This window comes from Blastocystis hominis (genome assembly GCF_000151665.1).
Source record: "Blastocystis hominis, Singapore isolate B (sub-type 7) whole genome shotgun sequence assembly, scaffold_13".
NCBI classification, from domain to species: domain Eukaryota; class Bigyra; order Opalinata; family Blastocystidae; genus Blastocystis; species Blastocystis hominis.
The window spans coordinates 296964-309784 of NW_013171820.1; the positions used below are offsets into that span (position 1 = coordinate 296964).

At 47.6% G+C, this 12821-nt stretch overlaps 4 protein-coding genes; 2 read left to right on the forward strand and 2 right to left on the reverse strand.

Annotated features, from left to right (window-relative positions):
* Positions 1 to 91: 91 nt before the first annotated feature.
* On the forward strand, positions 92 to 1180 carry GSBLH_T00001733001 (uncharacterized protein; the record flags this gene model as incomplete). Its single annotated transcript, XM_013040183.1, has 1 exon — positions 92 to 1180. The coding sequence occupies one exon, from the start codon at positions 92 to 94 to the stop codon at positions 1178 to 1180; it is 1089 nt and encodes a 362-aa protein (XP_012895637.1).
* A 2540-nt stretch (positions 1181 to 3720) lies between these two features.
* Positions 3721 to 4992, forward strand: GSBLH_T00001734001 (uncharacterized protein; the record flags this gene model as incomplete). XM_013040184.1 has 1 exon in its annotated part: positions 3721 to 4992. The coding sequence occupies one exon, from the start codon at positions 3721 to 3723 to the stop codon at positions 4912 to 4914; it is 1194 nt and encodes a 397-aa protein (XP_012895638.1). The 3' UTR covers positions 4915 to 4992.
* A 538-nt stretch (positions 4993 to 5530) lies between these two features.
* On the reverse strand, positions 5531 to 6973 carry GSBLH_T00001735001 (uncharacterized protein; the record flags this gene model as incomplete). XM_013040185.1 has 2 exons in its annotated part: positions 5804 to 6973; positions 5531 to 5770 (listed from the first exon to the last, which is right to left on the reverse strand). The coding sequence occupies exons 1-2, from the start codon at positions 6044 to 6046 to the stop codon at positions 5531 to 5533; spliced, it is 483 nt and encodes a 160-aa protein (XP_012895639.1). The 5' UTR covers positions 6047 to 6973.
* Positions 6974 to 11235: 4262 nt separating this feature from the next.
* Positions 11236 to 12594, reverse strand: GSBLH_T00001736001 (uncharacterized protein; the record flags this gene model as incomplete). The annotated part of the gene is made up of 3 exons (XM_013040186.1): positions 11236 to 11514; positions 11544 to 12022; positions 12054 to 12594. 3 exons carry the CDS (start codon positions 12592 to 12594, stop codon positions 11236 to 11238), a joined length of 1299 nt encoding a protein of 432 aa, XP_012895640.1.
* Between the last annotated feature and the right edge of the window lie 227 nt (positions 12595 to 12821).

Below are 12821 nucleotides of genomic sequence, written 5' to 3' on the forward strand. Positions count from 1 at the left end.
CTTCAACGACATTGAAAGAGTAGTGTATGACCGTTTTTTTCAAGGATATGAAAAAGATGCCGAGCCCAGGCAAGCCGAGCGCGATGGAGTTATGTGTCGAATTCAATATTTCAAAGGGGAGCACAAGAATGAATACTTAGCACAAAGCGGAAAGGAAGTCCGTCATTACCGACATGGTTTGCTGGAAGGATCGTGGATGGTTAGCGACGATGATATTATCGGGGAGTTTGAACGTTTCCATGATGGGTGCGCCCAATACCGACAAGAGTGGAAACAACTGATGGAAAAGAACTGGGTACGAACAGTAAACGGAAGGGAGAGCTGTATAAGGGAAATTGTCGAAGCGAACACCGAGCGAGTGATTTATCGCGGAGGAATCGACGAAACTGGCGCACGCGATGGAAGGGGCATCGAGTTCGATTATGACCTGACAAAGCCGAAAATAGAAGGCTATTGGGAGGGCGACAAATTGAAGAGAATCCTCCGGCTGTTTAAAGGCAAAATAATGACCGAATTCTGCAATACGGAAGATAATTCGGAAGTGTCTTCCCGCATTCCCATCTATTACGGAGAATATCAGTACGACGAGGTGCATAACTCGTTCATACGTCACGGGAAGGGCTCTCTGATCAATATCAAGGGGATTGCCGATAGGGAAGGCGAATGGGAGAAGGGAATCCCATCAACTTTCTTCGAATTAACGGATGGGTGGTACAAAGTGGATGACAATCCGCTGAAAAACCAGTCCGACAGCAAAATCATCGTTGTGAAGTCGCACGCCTTCAAAGAGGCGAGCTCGTTCAATCTCAGCCATTACAAAAAAGCGGAAACGATCGAAATTGGAGGTCATAACTTTCAGAATGTGGATCATTTCGAGATCTCTGGGATGGATGCACTGCAAACTCTGAGTATAGGTGATTATAGCTTCTATAAAGACGATCGGGAGAATCGTTTCTTTCGCACATGTTCGATTATGGACTGCAAAAACCTGCGGTCGATCAAAATCGGAAATCACAGCTTTCATTATTTTAGCAATCGATTCGAATTAGTCCAGCTTCCATCCCTCGAACATCTTGAAATCGGAGTCCTCGACGAGGATTCGGCCTGCTTTTCGTATTGCAATCTTGAGATTCGAGGCTTGTTTTTTTGTGTTCTTTTCATTCAGACTTACCCGAATTGAAAACCATCATTTTTGGAGGCCACGTCTTTGAAACCGAAGATACCGCTGTTTTTTCGAGTAGTGGCAAACTCCTTTTTTCCCATAGATCTTCCAAAGCTTGAGGAAATCCAGCTTGGATGGGTTTCCATTTCAGGAAAGGTGCAAAGCTCTATTTTGATAATGAGGGGTGGGAATGCGCCCGTCGATTAATCCATAGACCTTCCCTCTCTTCGAGTGTTGAAATCAAAAGGATTTAGTTTTCGATATATAACGCATGTCGAATTAATCAGTTATTGTACAAATCAGTGTGTGACGTAGACATTCCAAACCTCGAAGAGGTGGATTTGTATTACCAAGAGCCTGACAACAACGCACTTCCTCCCTTCTGTAGTATCCAACAATCACGCGTCGAAAGTATGATTCCCTGTTCATTTATTCAGTTCTTCTTTTAGATGTTTCGCCTCTCCTAGCGAATCACATTCACATAGCTCAAAGAAACAAAGATAAAAACGGCATCAAATTCGACGATGTGATTTTAGATCCCAACGAAACAGTCCTCGACGTTCCCCCCTTTTCGTGCAACGAAGCCACCCAATTCTTCGATCTCAGCAAGTGTCCCAAACTCGAAAAGATCCTTATCGGCCGTCACAGTTTCGAGTGCGTGTCCCAGGTTCACATTCACGATTTGCACGATTTAAAAACAATCGAGTTCGGTAGCCGAGCCTTTATGACGTCCGCAAATTCCAAGCCCTCCGGTGCATTCAGCATCGTCAACTGTGAGAAACTGCAATCGATTATGCTGGGTCCTCTCAGCTGCACGCATTTCACGGATGAATTCTCGCTTATCAATCTTCCCGAGCTTACCGACCTTCAGATCGGTAGAATTGGCGATTATTCGTCCAACTTTTATAAGCTTTCTTTCTGTGTTAAAGGTCAATGTGATGTACAAATTCGACGAGTAGATCTACCCAAACTGAAGAGAATCACGCTCGGGAACGAAGCTTTCCAATACTCACAAGATACACTTTTTGAAAGTTGGTTTGATTCGGTAGACGAGTCTTCTGCGTAGATCTCCCGGAATTGGAGTCGATTTGTATCGGTGAAAACGCGCTGCTTGGAAAGGATAATGATAATTGTCGACTGGTGATGAAAAGTAGAGGGAAAGAGAAATATATGCTGTTGAATAGATCTCCCGAATCTGGTCGAATTAGAAGCGAAGAAGGGATGCTTTCTCAATGTGCGAGTTGTGGCTTTTTCGTATGTTCCCATTGTGAAAGCGTCGTTGGACAATTCTGTGTTCCGCAAGGTTTACTTTGTGTCGGAGTCGGAGATAAGCAGCTCGCTGCATGAATATATAAGAGATAAATGTTACTGATTGATAACATGCATGCTAGAATCGCTCTATTTGTATTATTATTACGGACTTTGAACATCTTTGTTTTATTATCGGCTGTATTTTGTAGATGTTTGATTGTATGGGATGTTTATTGGAAACATGTTGTTTAAAAATAATAACAAGGTTGTTAAGAGAGATGTGCACACTCTTTATCCCTAAAACACGTAAAAGGTTGTAAGAAAAACTAGTTTGCAACGGAACCAACCAGATGCAAAGGTTTGAGAAAATGACAAAAGAAATCGGTTTGCATTCTACCGAAGGGTACCCACTCAATCTATAATATCAAAACCACAAAAATACCAACAAAAAACGAAATGTTGTAATAAATATAACAACTATATCGTTATGAACAAAATGCCTTGCTATGTTTAATAGCGCACAAGTGAGGATTAGACAACTTTCTGAGGAGTTCTAACTATGGGGTTGTACCCTATGCAATTATTGCCCATTCTTTAACATATCGTTCTCCATAAAAACAAAGAAAGTCATGTGATTATAGAGAATATGCAGCTGAATAGGCTTCAAGAATTATGCTCCCCAAATATACATCGAAAACTAAATCTAGGCTATAATACATAAAGAAAACAAATACATAATCATGATGGAGCAATGGATGGCGCATGGTTTATATGCTGTGATATAATGCGAAATAGAATACTAGTACACAGGAGAACAAATAATTTGAATGAATTCATATCATCCAATGATGAAAATGGCATGTCTATGATGTTTCGAACTGCAACAACAATAACCCTAACGTACGGTATCATAACCAGAAAGTAGTGCACCAGATAGAGGAGGAATCCGATCCATCGTTATAATCGGAACAGTTCTCACAAAAACGAACAAAAGGGTCTATCTTAAGGATATTTACTCCCTCTTACAACATGTATAAATAGAAGAGTTGATCCTTCAATCTATATTGATTTCGAGTGTTTCATGCATACGACATTGCCAAGAGGGGCATTTTGTTGTGCGCTTACGTTTTTTAGACATAATAAATCTATAATGTTTGAAAGATTGAAACAATTCTCTCATGTAAAATGGAAGATAAGGAGGTTATATGGCGCAAACACAATGGCCTCAAGCACTTCCCTTGATGTTGGGAAAAATCAGGATGTGTTAGGGAACATAACAATCAGTAACTACTTAAAGTATTTTAACAATGTCGTCAAACTCTCTTTCAAAATTATCGAAGGGTTTGAACTCTCGAGTAAGTAATATACTAAATATGGAAGGAAATACCATTAGTCGAAAGCGAAGTTTACGATCTCGTTTGGAAAATGGTATCTGTTCTATAGATGGAAATGGTCTTTACGTCCCATATAGCATACAGGATTCGTCTGAAGGGAGACGAAAAGAGAGAATCGTGTTAAACGATGTATTCTTTGTATTTAATGGTGAATTATTGTCACTTGGAAAAGTAATATTGCCTAATACGGATAAATCTCTTGGGTTCTCATTTCCTGTGGTCGACCCTAATTCTGGTAATATGTGTTCCTCATGCAAAGAGTTTTTTGATAAATATTCAAGAAGAAGCACAGTTTCTTATTTACATAAGGCTGGTTTACAACTTGAAAGTGATGGACATGTGTCTTTGTCTTCAGCTACCTCAGAAAAGCATGCTCGATCATATATTTTACAATATTGTTTATTAATTATACGAGATCTACGTTCTTTGGAAAAACTCTGTTTTGACTTTTATGTTGGACCATTCTCTGGTGAACGATCAAAGTGCGGAGAAGGTCTGTTTCGAACAAAGAGTGGTTACTCATATCATGGCTCATTTGAATTTAATCACTTTAATGGAAATGGTTCTCTGTCATCTACTAGTTGCATACACAGAGGCTATTTTCAAACAAGCGTAATTACAGGCCTCGGAGAAGTTATCGACCCCCAAAATCACTACATCGGTGAAATGGAGCAGGGTTATGCAAATGGATTGGGATGGAAGGAGGATAACAAGCATTATTTTATTGGCTGCTTCCAGAAAGGTCGTGTGAATGGAACTCTTCTCCATCTCCCGGAGAGAACTCGATTTTCATTCGGGCAATTTAAAAACGGCTATGCTTATCATGTGGAGAGGCAGAACAGCATTGAAGGGTTTTTCGTCAATAACGTTCCTCAAGGAGTTTGCGTGCAGACGAACGAACACGGGTCTCTCTATATTGGAAACACACAGAACTGGAAGCCACATGGGGAAGGAGTGTCGATTCACCCTTTAACGCGTACGATTTATATTGGATCGTGGAAGAATGGAGAGTGGGAAGGAAACGGAAGAAGGATATCATACGAAGAAAGCGCGAGACGGATGGTGTGTAGAATATGTCAACAAAGTGGACTAAACAGCTCCACGTAAAAGTCTGTTCCTGTATTTTAGCCCAGCCAAATCATATACTAAGGATATATATATATTTATATATATACTCAATTGCAAGAGAGTTGTTTGTTGCACAACGAAGGGAAAACAAAGAAGAAGAGAAAAGCGTAGGAATTTAGTGTGGGTTTTGGTTTTGAGTATACGGTTCAGCCCTATTTCGCAATCTATTATAACAATAATGGCTTGTTATGGATTTAGAGATAATTTTTTGTTTACATTCACAACAAGCTGTAACTGAACAATATTGTTATGTGAATATACACAGTAGAAATGGATTTGCATTCAGGAACATAGTCAATCCCTTGATCACTTATTGTGTTGTGCTTTCTGCTTTGTTTTGCTTACAAGCACTGTAATCTCATTATCCTCAAACCGTCTGCTATAAATATATATCAAACACATTTCAAATGTCATTATAACCAGTGTTTTCCATCCAATCTGATTCGATGAGCCATCTGTCGATAACAAATTTGTTATAAACACTTCCTCTCCGCATTTCCTTTTTATTCATAAACACGCTCTTTCCTCCTTCCTCTTCACTATAATCCCACTTCTTTGTCCAACAAACATCCGATACAATGCTAACCCTCCTTCCTCACTCCACTTCTTTCAAATCATACAGCAACAGCAGCGGCTGGTACAGCGATTGCGAGCAATACGAGTTCAAATACTCGAAGGTATCCAGCCTCACGGACCACGTAAGCGAATACAGCGTATAGCACTTCAGCTGCGTATTCCAGCAAATCATCGCTTCCCCGAACTCTTTACTCCTCACCAGCACCGATTTCAAGTGATACTCTCCCCTCACCGTGGCGCACAGATCGCTCAATTGCAGCTACATCGCATCGCCGCACTCCGCCTCGCCTACCATCTCCGGCACTCCGCAGAACGTCAGGTCTTTCTCCTTCGCAGGGAAGCTAATCGACCACGAATAGCGGATCAGCAGCACCTTCGGAGGCGGCATTTCCAGCGTGAGCGACGCCACGCGCCGCTGCTGGCAGTCGGGACAGTCGCGATCGTAGGGGAGCAGCATGCGGCGCAGGCACTGCGTGAAGCACTGGCGCACGCAGAGCTCGCGAACGGAGCGCTGCGCGGCCGCGGAGGGCTGCATGGGGAGCGAAGCGAGGCGCTGGCGAACGCTGGCGAACGCTGGCGAGGTAAGTGGCACCCGGAATGTTGAGCCAGAAGGTGCTTTTGAGGGGCGACGTGGAGGAATTGCAGCGACAGTGGTAGGTCTGGATGGAAAAGGAGAAATGGAGAAACGATGGTGTAGCGGAGACTGAGTTGCTGGTGGACGAGGCAGGAGCAATTCATGTAGTCGACGATGCTGGTAGGGGAGGCGCAGAGGGAATTGCTCTGGTTGTGGAGATTGACGATGAGGTAATCGACTGCGTCCTCGGTGGAGTGGATAAAAGAAACCAATTCGGAATGGTGCAATGGATGAATGAATGATCATTTGATTCGATTGGCAACTCATGCATGAATAAAAACACACAACAAACATTCAATTCATTCAATTCATTCAATTCATTCAATTCATTCAATTCATTCAATTCATTCAATTCATTCAATTCATTCAATTCATTCAATTCATTCATTCAATTCATTCATTCAATTCATTCAATTCATTCAATTCATTCAATTCATTCAATTCATTCAATTCATTCAATTCAATTCATTCAATTCATTCAATTCATTCAATTCATTCAATTCATTCAATTCATTCAATTCATTCATTCAATTCATTCAATTCATTCATTCAATTCTAAAGGATATGCCAAACTGTTGATATTTCGTTAGCAAGCTTCGACTCATAAACTTCAAGATAATATCCACGCACACCAAGCTCGCTCTCTGAAAGACCTGCGATTCGATCAGCCCTGCGATTTGCATCGACAAGTCCTCCAGCACCTCCACTTCGCTCATCGATCCCCACATCGTTGGCGACATGTTCAGCACCGACACCATCGGCTGAATGCTCGGCGACAGCGACGTCGTCATTCCACCATTTCCACCATTTCCACCATTTCCACCATTTCCACCATTTCCACCATTTCCATTCATCGCGTTGGGCCCCACTTCTCCCGCCATTTTCGGCTTCGCCGCGTAGAGCGCGGCTTCGTGTGGCTGCTTCATCGCCTGGTAGACGGAATGAATCAATTCGCGGACGTGTTTCGACGCCATAAGCCACAGCACCACGTACGAAAACAAATAGTTCATGTGGAGCAGATCGGCCTGCTGCCCGCTCGCGTTCGGCTGGTCCATTTGTTTGTAGAGATTGAACACGTTCATATTCTCGTATGCGGGGCTCAGGACATGGAATGTCGGAGGGATGTCGATGACGGGCTGCTGCACGATCTGCACGTTCTGCTGCGGGAGCACGTACACGCTGTTCATATACGGAACGTATCCCGTAGTGTACATGTTCGTGGAGTACATGGTGGGGAACAGCGGGTTTGTTACGCGTGGAAGCATCGGCTGAAGAGGAGTCGTCGCCGTTTGGGGCGGAGAAGCCATGACTGTGCACGGAGGCGTGTATGTACGGAGATCTGTGTAAGGAGTGCTTTCGGCGATGTATTCGCCGGAGTGGTGTGTGGGCTCTTCCAAAATGTAATTCTCCTCGGTAATCGAAGAGGATTCGCTCGAGATGTTGTCTGATGAGGAAGGACGCGGCGGAGACGCGGGATAGCAATGATAATCGCCATAAAGCGGCTCCTCCGGATATTTGAGGGAGTATTTCGCGGAATGCTGAGACGATTTGGATTCGGATCGACAAGGGCTTCGCTGCGGCCGCTTCGGCGAAACAACTCCGGACTGCTGGCAGTAGACGCGAAGCTGCTTCACGATCACGAAGGACAACGCGTATTCCGCGAGATACCGATACTACAATCAACGTGGAAACGTGGAAACACTTTCAGATACTTCCGGACCTTGCTCTCCAAATTGGTCATCTTCTTCTGACACTCGAACAGCTGCCGATCGCAAAAGTTCGAGATCGTCTCTTCGTGCGGCGTCGCGTGCGGCCGATCGGCCATTTGATTCAGCATCGCTTCGTTCGGCGCGTATTTCTCCATCAGATCGGCGAAGAAGAACAGCAGAGGCTTCTTCCGCAGCACATCGAAAATCGTCTTCATGTGCTCCTGCGCGATCGACTCCCGCGACGTCTGCCTACCCTCGATCAAAACCCGATCACTCCCTACTGCATCGTGTCCAGGTACTGAATGTCCTCGTTGGTCGTGTTCTCGTACAGTAGCCGGTACCGCTCCATCACTCCCGCGGGAACGCCCGCCCAATTCTTCGCCACCTTCAGCACCGGCTCGCGACTGAGCAATGCCTTGTGCAGCCCGGAATCTTCCCGGATGTCCCGGTAGAAGGGAGCCAGCAGCTCGTAGCTCAGCCACACGAGCTCTCGGCAGAACCGCAAAAGATTCTGCTGCAGCATGGCCTTCTGCGTCCAGTCATTGGAGAGCTTGGCGTAGGAAACGGCGACGTGGAAGGCCTCGACGAGCTGCGGGTTGAGCGGCTCCCAGCGGATCTTGTAGAGCTCGTAGAGAAGGAGAGAGAGCGACGCGAGCGGCGCGAGGCAGGAGGATTTGAGCGTGGTGCAGAGGTGGGAGAAGAGCGAGTGGATCGATCCGATCAGCGAGAGCGTGAGGAGTTTGGCTTTGAGGAAGCGCAGATCGAGCCAGTCGGCGGCGCAGTTGGCGTCGTTGCTGCTGGACTCGAGATAGTGGTGGAGCTCGGCGAGATAGACCGACTTGGAGGCGAGGAAGTCGGTGAACGGCGACTTCGACGAGCTGCGAAGCAGCAAGGGGAGAAGCTGCGTTTAACAGCGCAAAAATCGGGACTTTATTGGGATCCTGGGTGAGATGGATGTACACGTCGCTGTCCGACGCGCCGTCCGAGCCGAGATCGATGCATGTCGTCGCGCTGGTGTCCGGGAGGTCGTCCCGCGCCACGATCTCGAAGAGCCCGTCGAACTCGTGGACCTCGGGGATCTGCGCGAAGTCGTTCTGGCAGAGCGACTGCAGCGACGTGTTGCTACGCGTCAGGCGAAGAGAGAAGGCGAAGAACAAGCGCTGGAGACAGAAGGGGCAGTAGATCTGGTTGAGATCGCCGGGAAGGCGGATGTGGGTGCGGGAGCAGTGCTGGCAGGTGCAGGCGGATTGGTTGGTGTGGATGAACGCGGGCTCCTAGAGAGAAGACGCCGTGCAGAGCCACGTTGAGATACGCCAGCGCGTACTGCGAAGCCAACTCGCGTTGGAGAGACCGATCCGAAGAAGAAGAAGATAAAGAAGAAGAAGAAGAAAGAGGAGAGGACGGTGGAGACGACTGAGAGACGCTCGACGACGAAGCAGGATTGCCGCCCAAACCGGGAGGCGCCGCTGCGCTCCGCGCAATGACGCAGAGCCGCCGCGCCAACGGCGACGGCGCTTCGAGCCGCTTCCCCGTGCGCGCCTTGAGAAACTCCCGCACGCGGAAAAGCCACATCAGATACTGCGATGAACGGGGAACCGTGGAACCTACCGCCTGGAGAACGGGGAGGCTCTCCGTCTGGAGCTTCGCCAGCGCGCGCAGCGTGGACTCGTCGGCGTCGCCGCGCAGCAGCAGCCTGGATTTAAGCCCCGGCCGCACTCCCACTTGGGACGCTGCAGCAGATCTTCGCGCAGCGCGCGGTGCAGCAGCCCGTCCAGCAGCGACCCGCCCGCTTTCTACAGTCAAGGCTCTCGCTCAGAGCGACGAAGACGCGCAGAGGCACGCGCAGATACTGCTGCGACGGCCGGAACGCGGGCGACGAAGACGACGGAGACGACGGAGGCGACGCGAGCGACGGGGCCGCGCCCCAGACCGCGAAGATTTGCGCGGCAATCCTGCGCGAGACGAAGAAAAAAGCCGTACTGCTTCAAACGGTCGGCGCTGATAGCGAGGTCGGCGGCGACGTCGCGGAGCTCGCGGTGCGGGAGGAAGCGCGTCTGCAGGGAGAGCTGCTGCGTGCGGTCGCAGAGCGAGGGTCCAGATTCCGCCGTGTTCAGCTGGGAGTTCTCGTAGAGGAAGTAAAAAACGGCGAGAACCGCGGTAATGCGAGGCGGGATCTCGGCGGCGGCGGGCTCTGCGGGGAGGAGGAGGAGGAGAAAGAGAGTACGGGTTAAAAGACGAGTGAGGACGGGGCGAACTTCGGGCCAAGCGAGCAAAGGAAAAGTAAAAAGTTGGAAAAAGAGAATCTCGATGAGAAGTTTGTGCGCTGGCGCAATCCCGCGGGTAGGGTCGCGTTGGAGGAGGAGGCTCGATGCGGGGAGGCAGGTGGTGGCGAGGAGATAAAGCTCGGTGAGAAGGCCGGTGAGTTCGGGGATGCTGGATGAAAAAAAGGGAGGAATTCTGACATTTTGTCGATTTCGAAGTTTTGGAGGAGGAAATAAAGGACGTCCAGCCCGTTGTGGATGAACTGGAGGGGGATGGGGTTGCTCTCGCTGAGGCAGAAGAAGATGTTCTCCAGACTGTTGATAAGCGCGACGAAAGACTAGGAGGAAGAGGGAACGAGGAAAACGGACTTTGCTCTTGCTCACCACGCTTTTGATTGTGCTGCCTTGGAATTTGGAAATATTCACAAAATCTAACAATGTCTTTGATTTAACACTGCACGCAGCACATTACCAATACAAAATTCCGAAGGTCGTCAAATTTGGTTAACTGCATCATCTCGCGCACGTAGCTTTGCCAATCGTCCGTCCACTGCATCACATAGGACTACATGAAAAGTTCGGAATTTTCGCTACGATAAGAACAACTATGCGCGACCGGCATATTGAAGTTGCGTTATCTCTTCGACTTCTCCCCATCGATTTCTTGCGATCTTTTTTCGTAAGGCCGCTCCTCGAGAAGTCCTTATTCTACATCCTCATCATTGCTACATTAAAAGTTACGCAAAATCGACTGAACATATCAAACCACTCTGGAATCCTCTTGTCATTCAAATCAAAGTCCCAGATTAATTTCACAATGGGAATTTCTTCGCATTCGAGAATAGATCGAGCCATTACGAATAGTATATACAAAATAGGGTGGTGAAAATAGTCCGTATTTTTGGAAAACGGACATTTTAGAACAAAATAGGACTTGGTGAAGTGGATTGGTGGGGAAGGTGTTTTACCGCCTACCCAAAAGTTGGTTCGCGTCGTTACAATTTTGTTTTGTTTACCAGTGACATATTATCGTTTATTTGCTAATCCTTCTTCGAGTGAGAGAACAGTTCCTGGCACAAACACTCCACACAAATGAACAAATCTTTAACTAATTAGCTAACTAACTAAAAGGAGTATGCAAGAACTTGTAAAGCGTATCTGCATCCACGGGCGTCATCACCTCTTCCATCTGTTCCTTTGTCCACGAACAAATATCCCGCACTCTCTTTATCCTCCTCAATATTCCATATACATTATTCACCGTCACTCCAGGGAAGGTTAGTAAAATGTCCACTCGCTCCACATCGTATCTTCTTCCCACCAAATAATCCCCTTCCGGGAGAATCATCGCTTGCTCCAAGCTCGGCTCCTTTTTCCCTCGCTTCAGCATCTCGAACATCTACCATCACGTTTTCACCATACACCTACCGAACTCGAATCATTATCGCTTTGTGACCACAAAATGCGCATTCGCGGAAAGCTTCGGACCAAAACCGACAATCGCGCTTTAATGTCCCGAACGCCGCGCGTTTTCGCCGATTCGATGAGCAACACGGGACACTGGTACACACGACTCATCTGCTCCATCTGCTTCTTCAACCGGCCGCTCGCCAGCGAATTCGCGAGATCGGGGAAACTTTTTCGTTCCACGCCGATAGACTGCGACAGAACATAGTCACAGATGGTTAGCGTGGCTGGGATGAGTTGGAAGCCGTGGGCGTAGAGCGCAGCCGGGAGAGAGGCTTTGAATTCGCGGGAATCGACGATAATGGAGGGCGTGGACGAAGCGAATTGGCGCGTAGACGAAGCAGAAGCGAAGTGCGAGGAAAAGGAAGGCCTGGGAGAGAGCGAGAGAGGGAAGAAAGCGACTTTGTTTTCCAAGTCTGCAAATGAATCATGCGATCGCGCTCTTTGAGAAGCTTTTTGAATCCGTCGGACTCGACTTGGAGCTCTGCGAAATAGTTTTGCTGCTCTGTGCCTTCGTGGCAGAAGAAATAGAGATGCTGCAGCGCGGATCCCTTCGTTTTGTAGTTGAAGAACTGAAGAAAAGCGAGAAGGGATCGCTTACTTCGGCCTGGCGAATTGGAACTAAATTGGCGTCGACGACGATGACGATGTTGGGTTTGTAGCGAACGAACGGGTTCGGGAAGGCGCCTGCATTGGCGGCGGAGCAGAGAACAACGCGGAGGTTTGGAAAGAGCGCTGCGGGAATGAGAAAAGCGAGGGAGCTACGTGGAAGTTCGATGGAATTGGTTCGGTCGCTTTCGAGTTCGGTGATGCGCTGGAATGTGAGCCAGTTCGCGCGCCAGTTGGGATCCAGCTGCCCGTCCAGGCGGCGTCGAACCTCTGCGAGGAGCTTTTTTTCGCGAGAGGAAAGCGTTTTCTCCTCGAACGCGCGATTTAGAATGCGACGCATGGAGAGAAGGCAATAGAAGGAAGGCGAAAGGAGGAAGTTGTGGAGTTCTGTGAGCACTTTCATGTTCAAAACGCTCAACAGAACGCATTTGCGGTCTGAAGGAGAGCCCGCTTCGTTCAATTCGGAAAGAATTCGACGCACCTCCACCCATTTCTCTGGAGGCTGCAGCCAATCTTCCTTCTTGGTGGGATTTTTTGAATCACTGGAATCATTGGAAGCTTTTGGAGCTTTGGAGTCTTTTGAATCTTTAAAGTCTTTGGAGTCTTTGGAGTCTTTGGAGTCTTTGGAGT